At 26.3% G+C, this 12,037-nt stretch overlaps 1 protein-coding gene across 2 annotated transcripts; it reads right to left on the bottom strand.

The window, feature by feature from the left end:
- Nucleotides 1-4,203: 4,203 nt before the first annotated feature.
- LOC112593239 (sialic acid synthase) lies at nt 4,204-11,995 on the bottom strand. Of its 2 annotated transcripts, none has more exons than XM_025337596.1 (8): nt 11,891-11,995; nt 10,253-10,384; nt 9,933-10,187; nt 8,186-8,544; nt 7,724-7,907; nt 6,923-7,141; nt 5,427-5,777; nt 4,204-4,482 (listed from the first exon to the last, which is right to left on the bottom strand). In XM_025337596.1, the coding sequence occupies exons 1-8, from the start codon at nt 11,993-11,995 to the stop codon at nt 4,354-4,356; spliced, it is 1,734 nt and encodes a 577-aa protein (XP_025193381.1). In that variant the 3' UTR covers nt 4,204-4,353. The 2 variants fall into 2 exon arrangements, with proteins under 2 accessions (XP_025193381.1, XP_025193383.1); XM_025337598.1 differs by lacking the exon at nt 11,891-11,995 and adding an exon at nt 11,006-11,108 and having other exon boundaries at nt 4,354-4,482.
- Between the last annotated feature and the right edge of the window lie 42 nt (nt 11,996-12,037).

Below are 12,037 nucleotides of genomic sequence, written 5' to 3'. Positions count from 1 at the left end.
AAAACAAAAACCTGCAGGCAGGCAGCGCCTTGCGCTGGTGGAAAAGAAAACGGTGGAAAACCAGGCAGGCAGGCAAAACCAGAAGAATTCATAGCAACTCAAATTCCTTGTAGCCCGATTGTTCGACAGAAGGCCGAGAGTTTGGTTTTGATCCGGCAACTTCTAGTTATGATCCTATTACACATGAATGACTTTATCATTAACAGATGTGATGCCGTTAATTATAAACAATTTAATACTTATTAGAAATAAGTATTGACACAACATAAAATAAACCATAATACATTAAAACCCTCACTTAAACGCCAAGTGACTCAAGTGAGTTATTTAATTATATTTGTACCATAATACTTATTTTATAATTATTAAATTTGTTTATAATATTAGCGAACGTATTTAAAACTCTACGGTTTTGTCCTTGCGATGAAAGTCAGTTAACGGTTTTGCCCAAATGATGTTGGTCATATCTAGGTTTGCCCGGTCAAAAGCCGAAATATGACATTTTGCCCAAGGATTGTGGGCAATTTGCGTTTTGCCCGGGCATTTCTGAGGTTTGCCCGATTTTGGCTTTTGCCCGTAACATACACATTGCGAAGTGTACAATGTTGCTGTACAAAGTAACTAGATTGTACAAGTTGCGTTATACAATTCGCGATGTGTACAATAATCACTGTACAAATTCCGAAGTGTACAATTGTTGTACAAATCACAAAATTTAAAAACATATTCTAAAAATTACAGTATAATAACTGTTATGTTTTAAATCTATTTTTTTAATATTACATATTATTACTTATTAGTATACTATATACAAATAGATATACCAGGTCTTTACATATTAATATTCTACAATCATTGAAAAAATCACAAAAATAAGTAATAATATGTAATATTTATTAAGAAAATACTTTTAAAACATAACAGTTATTATACTGTAATTTTTAAAATATATTTTTAAATTTTGTGATTTGTACAACAATTGTATACTTCGCAATGTGTATAAAAATCACTGTACAAATTGCGAAATATACAATTCCGGACTTTGTATGTAACATATACAATATTTAAAAAAAAAATCAAAAAATTAATTTAAATGTAACGCAGATGACAATTGATAATTTAAAAAAATAATAAGTTGAAAATGTTGAATAGAACGGAAGTTATTACAACTGTCAGTTCACCATAAAACACTTAACTATATCAAGGCAATTATTTTTTTTATAGACGTTTTAAAATTCCAATTTAGAGAAATTCACTTTTTTAAACAATAAGTAACGATATAATAATTAATTTTTTATAGTGTAAAAAAAATCGCGGGTTCCTAAACTTATATATGTTTTTTGCAGTGTGAAGAACTAAAATAATCGATTCTTAAAGATAAATAAAAAAATAAAAAAACGAATAAACATTAATTATTATCTATTATAATGAATTAAATAACTTACCATTTATTTCTTTTAAATCATGTTCTCAAGATGATAGCCATCTCTACTCGAGTTTACTTCGTATATTTTCCACTATACGATGTGTCACTACTCAATACTCACTTCCAAAGGTGGTACATTTTCAAGTGGACGAATTGTTTTTTTTCGTACAGGTTTCTTTCAGAAACACATTTTTTCGAAGTTAGTAATCGATATTTTAAGTTTTAACAGCCTTAGCAGATGATACCGAATCTTAGCGTTTAAGATTATAGTGAAGACAAAATGAACGCAGTGCGACTACGTATAGGTAGGTGGTAATTGTCATTATTTTTGTAAAACAATTTTATCGGACGAGCAAGTTGTTCACCACTCCACTGGTCCACTGTTCCATGAATACTAAATAGTGAATACTGAATGGCATGCGTTATTTAAGAATTAATAATATGTTTTGACGATAATTCTTATCTTGATTATTACTGGGAAAATCTATTTTTAAAATCGGTCGTTCGAGTATTCCACCCCGAGTTATTATGAATTTTACTGAAAACAATAACATTTTTTAACTATTTTAAAATAGATTTTAAAAAAATAAAAAAATTTAATATATGGTAAAAATATACATTATTATAATAATTTTATACTCTTATTAGAATCGGTGAAACTCGCTGTAAGTGAATACCCTAGGTCAGAAACAGGACTACTTGAGAAAAACCGCAGAAGGTCATTTGGAACAAAGCATAATTATAAATACCATGATTGGGCAATACAAGACAAGTTCATAATTATTATTACATTTGTTAGACACATTTATGTTTTAAGCAAAAACATCTTATTTAAAGTCATTAGGGCTCGATTTTTTACGTTATTTATTTATTTTTTCTACATTTTCTAATATATAAATTCTGTTTCTATAGTGAATAAAACATCTATCCCTATTAGCTAATATAATCTTATTGCATATTTGAGTAAAATTTTATACAAGTTCTACATTTTATTGATAGTTATACAACTTGCAATACCTAATTCTTGACCGTTTATTTCTCCTAATAAACGAAGAAATTACCATGTTAATTTAATATTTTTATAGTATGTGTACATTTTATATATATTGTATATTATCCAAGTAGGAGTAATGCAGAACCAATATTCAACCGGTTCACGATTTAAACCAGGAAATAAAAATGTATGTAAATAAATATAGTAAATTTGTGTACCCCCCCCCCAACAAAAAAAAAAATTTTATCCTAAATACGCCATTGACTATGAATATTGCATAACAAATCAATAATTGTCAATCAATATACATTTGAACAACATTTGTATAGAACTGACAAAACTAAAATTAAAATGTTTCAAATATATTATTTATTAGAATTTTTATAACTGGCTACAAAATTAGTAAAACTTACCAAAAAATTGTGCAATATTCTCAATTAGACGCCAATTAGATACTTATTTAATTCACATGCGTAATACCAATTTGGATGATACCTACTTAGGTTTGATTAAATAATTAACTAAAATACATCATAAAAAGCATATAACAATAACTACCTATCATTGATGGTCATAATTTTGATTTACATAACAATATTATATAACAGAGTAAAAATTGTTTCAATTTGTTGGCGTATGGCGTGTTTAGTGTTTATGAAAGTAATGAAATCATTCAATTTTCAAACACAGAAAAGACGATTTGAATTATACTAAATTTTAAACGAGTCATGACGAGTAAAGAGTAAATTACTAATATGAGTTTTATACTATTTTGTGTTTAAAAGTTTGAGAATAACAACATTATTCGACATATTGATACAGACTATAGATACTAAAAATGTATCTATTCTTTATAGAAAGTACTTTAATATTTAAATATTGTCACATATATATTGTAACAATTAAACTATGATATCAAAAACTTGTAAATGATCAAACTTTGATTAAAATTAGTGATATCATGGATGCCAAAGTCCACGAAAGCTCATATAGTCTATATTCGTGTTGTAAGTATTAGCAGGTACAAAACTATAAAGATATTATTACCTCGGGTCGAACAATAACAATTTATTATTTTACTACTGGTCTTTACAAACATGAAACAATAATTGTGTTTTAAATTTTAATCAATGCCTTGCAGCCGTAGGTAATAACCTGTAAGACGAACACCTGAAAACCTTACACCATCCAACTTTGAGCAGCTATAATTCGTTAACGGTTAGATGAAAACTAGTAATTATAACGTTAAAATTCATAAAAAAATAGCCCTATTATTATATGACATTTAAAATGTAGATTGCCATTTTTAAATCAAAAGTTGATAGTGGTTTCACTATTAAATACTAACGTGAAAAAAATAAAATTTTTATATAATTCTAGAAAAACATAAAACTAAACATTTTGAAAAAAAAAAATTAAAAAAAGTCGACACATTTTGAAATGAGTGTTCAATGATAAAAGAATTACCCTATATGTGATCAAGAAATCTGAATTTTTTTTCTTCGGCTAATATTAATATAATTTGATTTACATGCAACTTACAAACATTTTTTAATGAAATTGAGTGCTTGAGCATTATAAAGTTGAAAACTATATGAGTATTATAATTTTAATTTACAACAAAATCTGTGAATTTTTCATTATATTATGCCCAGAATAATACCTGCTAAACTACTGTACATGAATGATTAGATTAATTATAGTATAAACCAATAAACTTACTTATATAATACATTATTATACCAACATTGTTTTAAAAATTACTTTTTCTTTTGTTTATAGATATATTGTACAGTGTACATCTATATACCATGATTTTTTAGAAAATAATTACATTAAAATACAATATTAAGTAAAAATAAAATTTGCAAATGAACACTTTAAGGTAATACCGATATTGAGATATGCATTATTAATTATTACAATACAATTATTAAATAGCTAAATTTCTTTCGATATAACGAATGTCTCTAACAAGTTTGCTGAACTGCGAAGGATCTAACGAACAGATATGATCCGACCCCTTCATATTTCTATCCAATGTGATATGTCTTTCAATAATCTGAAACATCATTAATAAAATTACAACAATCAATTAATATTTAATAATTTTGTTAAAATTGATTCGCAATTTGTAATTATTAATAAGGACATCAAAGAAACCTCACTAAACGCCTAAATGTAGTAAGTACGTGCTACTTGACAGAAAAAATGATAATAATCTAGCAAATAAATGTATTTCAACTAGTCTATAACGGACACTTTCTATACAAGTACTATAAAAATGAACAGTATAATAATACTCTTCAGTGTCAGTGGCATGATAAATGATAACGAACAACATTAATAATAAAATTCAAGTATAAATTAAAAATTAAAATTATACAATTTAAAATAAATGTACATTGGACAATGTACATATTTTATTATTCATAATTCATATATAGTATTGTATACGACCAATGAACCACAATCATGCACTACAGTATAACTGTATAACTTATTGTTACGATTTTAAGTCTTTGTTCTAGGTTAAGTTAACTTATTTTCCCGGAAAAGTTTTATTTGAAAAGGGTTTTTATACGTTCATGAATAAATAAATAACCTTCATAATAAGCTGGAAATTACTATAAACACAAGTTGAAAACCAAACGCTCATTTTATTTAATTTTCAGACAAAAAAATAATGTATACCTATAATATATTATGTTGTACGTATGAATTTTTTTATAACTACATGTCTACATATAATATGTATCTATGCAATATATACTAATAATATTTATTATGATATTTTTTGGGCGACTTTCATAATAAATTTCAATCTATTTTCATTTCATATTTTATAATCACTAAATAGATCCTCGTCACCTGTCTATGATCCAATGTATGTCCGTTATACATCACAGAACAGTATAGATAATGTAATAATGGTTATGGTTTCACTGTATGTCTACATAATATATAATACATAATACTACGATAATTCTCTCATTATATCCTTACTTTGGCGCCGAGTGCTACTGATGCAGTGGTTAAAGAAGAGCCAACTTCGTGGCCAGAGTAACCAATAATCGTATTTGGAAAAGACTTGCGAAGCGTCTTGATCATGTTCAGATTGGCTTCGTCCGGTGGTGTCGGATACGCAGATACACAGTGTAATAGTGCGAAATAATTATGGTATCGACTAACTGTCTCATAAGTAATTCGTATATCAGCCAGTGTCTGCATGCCGGTGGATATAACCAGTGGAACATAAGCCTTGGCCGCTTTTTCCAATAACATCACGTTCCCAGATTCGCCTGAACCGATTTTCACGAACGGCACTTTGAGGCTAACAATGAAATCAAATGAAACCTGTAAAAAAATGGATGAAACCTAAGTGAAATGTACAATGCTGACGAATGAAGTATCACTTTTGCCCACCCTAAAATGTTTTTTTACAATACATTTGAAATAAAATAAATATGAGAATAAACAATAGTTAACTCTTTTGAAAACAATCATACGTGTTCCACGTATTCTATCATATGTATGTTGTAGGCATATAGTCAAAGAATTTAATTTTTATACAATTTTACTATCTGCCTAGACATTTAGTTAAATGCACCTATTTCAAATTAGGCAAAATTAAAAATTAAACATTTTATATGATTTTAAAAATTTAACTATAGCCTATAGGTATTATTTTATTAATTATTTATTGCTACTCTATAAAAAAAAACCTATGTATTATTTAAAAATATTTTAAATACGTAGATACCCATATGAAATACTTTTAATTTCGTGTCCTTCGGCATTATTGTAATGTATACTTAAATATACAAATAATTAATAAATATAGGTAATAATTATTAGGTTTAATAGTACAAGTATGTTATATACTACAGTACAATTACTTCATATTTTTATTAAATAAAATAAAAGTTCCGTTAGTTTTTACTTGAGAAAATTAACGTAGGTACTGTTTTTGTACAATAATCTTATCAGCTATATTGAATACTACGGGACAAATTATAATCTTATTGATTATAACAACAAAAATATAACGTTACAGAAAAAGGTACAGAACATGCAATTAAATTGTAACAACTAAAAATTAATAAAAAATTGTAATTATAATATAACCTTTTTATTTATTTTTTTGCTGGTACCATTGCACATAATTATTAATTACCTATATTTATTTATATATTTAAGTACAGTTCAGTATAGCGATAAATAATTAATTTAAAAAAATAGTTAAATTTTTAAAATAATGCAAAATGTATTATTTTTATGATTTGTCTTCCTTTAAAATTGAAAATAAGTTAATATATTAGTTAAATATCTTTGACATATACAAATAATAGTTATTATATTAAGTATTTATTTGTATTTATTCTGTAATTATATAATTAAGGTATTCAATATATTATAGCTGTAATAAAAGTAAGATTACCCGTAAAAAAATTAAAAATTGTGATATAAATTTATGTTATAAATTGTTGCAGTTGATTTACCGGGTCCATTGCTGAAGCAGTAAAATGAATTCCGATTTTTTTTACAGCATATCTCCTTAATTCCTTGTATTGATCTTCGGTGAATTCTAAAAAATGTTTATGTTCACCGTAAGTTGTACCGAAAGAATTTTTACTATCGTACAGTCTATTTCTGGCCAACAATGTAAATTTTTCATTTATGCAACTTTTTTGAAATTTTACACAATCTGCACCACATTTCTTAAACAATTCAAATTATAAAATTCATACATAATAAAACATATCATACTATAGTAAAATATACTTATTATAATATTTTATAAATTAAATAGGTACAGTAGAAAATTGTTTAACCACCACTCGATTTACCATCACTCTCTGTTATCCTCATTGGTCACCGTCAAAAAAATGAAATAATAATTTTTATGATGTGATCGCGATTTGAAGTGCAAGAGGAGGCGAAATGCAACACAGGTCTTACTTCTTCGAAAAATACGAAACATATCTGCTCAAAAAGCTAGTGCCTCAAAAAAAAAAGAAAAAAAGAAGAATTCTTAAGATGACAAATTATTTTGTTTAGTATTTTTGAGTATGATATTATTTTTGTTATTACATATTATATTATATTATTTATTATTTATTAGTTATTACATATTATTTTTTTCAACAAATCACGATATAAAATATATACGTTTATTGAAAAATTTCTGTTAACTGTCTATTTAATTAACCGTCATTGTCCCGGTACCGAACACACTGACGGTTAAACGAGTTTCTATTGCTGTACTATATTATTACAGTATACATAAATTAAATAATTACTTTGGCCAATTTGATCAATTTTTTAGCCATCATTATATCACCTTGATGATTTTGTCCTATTTCAGCAATAATATAACACGGGCTTTTAAAATGTATAGATCGTCCCAGATCGATTTCAGGTAAATATCCGCTATAATCTGGTACTGGTTCATCAAATGGCATATAATACGTATAATGTTGCAGTCTAAAATTATCACAATATAAATTACAATAAGTACAATTAAAATACAGTCATACAAAGTATAATATAATTTTTAAGGTACTTATTCGTATTAATAATTTTTTTACTGATTTTTCTGTCAAAACCTTAAACAAAATTTATTTTATTTTGTATTTTCTAGAAGGAATTTAAAAAAATTATTAAGTTATAATAAAACAGTAGTAATTCCGGTATAGTTTTCGATAATTCGGACAATACGCAAGTACACTAATATAATATGTTCATTTTTAAAAATATCATACCCATCGAAATCAGAAACAAAAATTGGATCATCTTCATCAACTTCAGATAATAACTGTCGACCGATTACTACTGGAAAGTAAAATCCACACATGCTCTGTGTGTCACTGACTTTAATTTTCATATCCTCTGCTTTTAATATGGATCCACGCTCTAAATTTTTGGCAGCTACAATACTTTTGAATAACTTTTTGAAACACGGCAGTTCAGATGGGGAGAGTTTATCCTTTTTCCCTGTTCCTAGTGCAACTTCAACTGTCCTAATATTGGTCACCATAGTACGAAAGTCACGAGCGGAGATAGACATCGCGTGATCGTATCCAATGGATTTATCGTCTAACGTAAACTTGCAAGATATCGCCTTAAACAATACCAATTATTTAAAAAATAACAAGCAATAAAAAAACTAATTTCATAAAATCTATTTAACTATTATTATATATTTTTACCTATATGTATATATATAGTTATTTATATTTTATAAAGTCATTGTTTTAAATATATATTCATAAATTGTTTTTTTTTAGTTTCATTACAAAAGCAATAATTATAAGTAATTCATAAAATATCAATATTTTTAAATAAATAACACTCATAAGATTTATATGATTTTATTCAATTGTTTCACTCTAAAGTTGTTTGTCGGCCATCGGCTAGTTTTTAGTGATTTTTATGTTTTATTATAAAACAATTCACAAGTTGGAGTTTAATTGATTTAAAACAATAAAAATATTACATAGTACGAATGTAAAAGAATCCATAAGTTATGTTTTCAATATTCAATGCGATATTTAATCAAATTATTAGAACAGTTAAAATAATGAAACGGTACCTAATATAATTAATAATATAATACTTTAATGTCATAAAAAATTACAAATAACTGAAATATAGAAAATAAATAGATAATTTTTTTTTGTACCTCATTCATTCTTGGGCAGAAAACTCATTTTAATCTCAATAATTAAGTTAGTTTCTGCTAACAAATTTAATTGATATAATTGATAAACAACAGTGTGATAAGGGAAAAAGGGAAATTCACATATTAGCGGCTTTATAATGGCCAAAATATTTTTTTAATTTTTTTTATAAATTAAATAACAAAAACGACTTATTCTCTTTTTATGATTTGTTTTTTTCTACCCCTAAAGAGAACGCTACACCCGCATGCGGTGTCTCCTTCTTACAAACGCATAACATGGCAAATTTTATTGTTCGATCTGAATAATCCATTTAATTCTATCATGTTAATTATTACAGTAAATTTACCTATTATAAAATTTAAAAGTAAGAATATAAACTAATGAACTTCGTTAGCTTTTTATTTTAAAGTGAATTATAAAATGTACAAGTAATTTAAATTTTTAAAATTCGCATAACTCACTTCAAGATAAATATATATAAAAAAGCCTACAAGGTTTATTTGTTTGTATTTTTACTTTTTAATTTGATTACAGGTAAATTCACTATAAACATGACAAAGTTAAAATAATTATTCATATTAAACTATTTGCTATACTATGCGTTAGTAAAACGGAGACATCGCATGAGAGTGTAGCGTACTCTTAAATTACTTAAATACAGCATTACTAATAAGTAATAAGTAATAACCTATTAAAATAAAAATAAATTTAAAGTAATAGTAATATTAAGAGCATACTATATGTTTATATCATATTATTATGTTTTTAAAACATTTAACTTCTTAATTTTAAGCTTGACTATTTAATATCAATAAAAAATGATTACTTTTATTCCAATAGCAACAACCACTTCAGGAAGACATGTGCTCATTTCTTGATATTCCCAAAATTGAAGTTCATGTTTGGGAAATTTTTGTTGTATTTTTTCGACGAGATCGACGGTTTCGTACGATTTACGGTCTTCGGAAATATCCTTTTCTGGAATCGAAGGAAACGGTAATTGCAAATCACTACTAATTTCGTCCTCGTCATTATTTGTATTCTTAAATTCTTGTATAGGAGAAATTTGACGTATTGAATTCTAAAAAAATGAATAATACATTATTCATAAATTAAATAAATAATGAGTTTTCCAATTCAACTAACCATTAACGATTTAGTGGTGAAAACGGCTCCATTATCTTGCGCTAACTTATGAAAATTTTTAATATCTTCGCATGTAAATAATGGATTAGTATTTTCATCAAGTTCCATTAACACATAATCCGCGCCACATTTCTAAAAAGTTATTCTATTATTAAAGACAATCAATTCATAATTTATATTCTTATGTATAGAAAAAAAATATTAGAATTAAAATTTATTTATAAAATAAAGAATTTTAAAAATGGACAATCTATTTCCAAGGAAAAGTAAATAATTCAATTTTCATGATTAGAAAAATAAATTTTAACATTTAATATTTTTTGAATAAAAATTTACAATAATATACAAGATAGTAGATTAATATCCTTACACTGAATATACTACATGAATAAACTTGAATCTCAATTCGGAAACTCAGCTAGTTTAATTTATTTTTTTTCAGATTTGTTGTAATTTTAAATTTAATATAATTTTCTTTTTATATTTTAAAATAGTTGGAATTATTGAGCTCGATATATGCCAAATGCATTTGCTACTTCATAATTTTTTCCCCACACTGTTCAGCTTTATTTATAACATTGATTTTTTTCAGCGATCGTTAAAATTTTTAATTTGCGTTTCGATAGATTTAAATATGAAAATTTTTTTTTTTTAAATAACTGAAAAACAAATCCGCGCTTCCGGAACAGCGTTTCAAAAATCCTGCATATAAGCACTTATAAACTAATAAATGTATTTATGTATAGTACCTACCTATTATTTATTATTAACTATCGGATCTGAATATACTACGCTACTGCACACGTATTCAATATAAATATAAATAAATTTGCAACCGCATAGATAAATCGAAAATTTTCATAATTTATTGAAGTTGTATAAATTCAATTTTCTTGAAGTAGAACGTAGTGTAATTATTATTTTGTATTTTATTGCAGCAGCATCATTATACATACGAGAAGATGCGTTTACTTGAATTATTTTTTTAAGTCGGAACGATGTAGACACTCTGTGGGTAAGAGCGGAGATGAAACTTTTTTGTACAGCTGACAGAGTTTGATACGAGCGAGATCGTGAATCTATAGATGATCCTCCACTGCGTAGTATATTATAATTGTATATACTATATCTAGGTAGTCTACAACATATATTAATAATAAATCTACGGCATAAATAGGTAGGTACGTACGATATTTCTAAAACGATTATATTAATATAGATATAGACGAAAACGACTATTATATTATATACGAACAGGGCGCTCTTGCGATTGAAACATTTTCATCTCTCGCAGCGAATGCGGTACCTATTATGCGGATATTATAATAGGTACATAGATATGAATTTTATCGTCATCACAGATATATATTGCATTAAATCATTCGATATTTATTAAGTATTTATTATACGCTACAGATCTAATACCACTATATTAATATTATAGAGACGACAAAGCAAATATCTTTAAGTTTAGTATAAAATTTATATCATGATGTAGAGGTATTGTTTGGGGCGTAACGGTGCTCGTTCTATGTGTAATAATAACATGTATGAATATACTATATAAAGGAGAACGTATAGTGATCAATTTTATTCTTATATTTTTTCAATCATTAACTATTATATATTATGGCTCACGCATGCTGTTTCGATCAGTTCGCAGGCCAGAGTCGCGTTTCCCTCGTGATTCGTTGACAGATTCGCAATAACGTACACCCGATTATTTTTGGCAATGTTCTTCATCGTGATATCTTTATAATGAAGTACAAATGTACGATTTGTTAA

This window comes from Melanaphis sacchari, unplaced genomic scaffold, assembly GCF_002803265.2.
Source record: "Melanaphis sacchari strain LSU unplaced genomic scaffold, SCAv2.0 Contig1_pilon_pilon, whole genome shotgun sequence".
NCBI classification, from domain to species: domain Eukaryota; kingdom Metazoa; phylum Arthropoda; class Insecta; order Hemiptera; family Aphididae; genus Melanaphis; species Melanaphis sacchari.
Note: the sequence above shows the minus strand (reverse complement) of the source record. Positions and strands in the feature narration are given on the sequence as shown.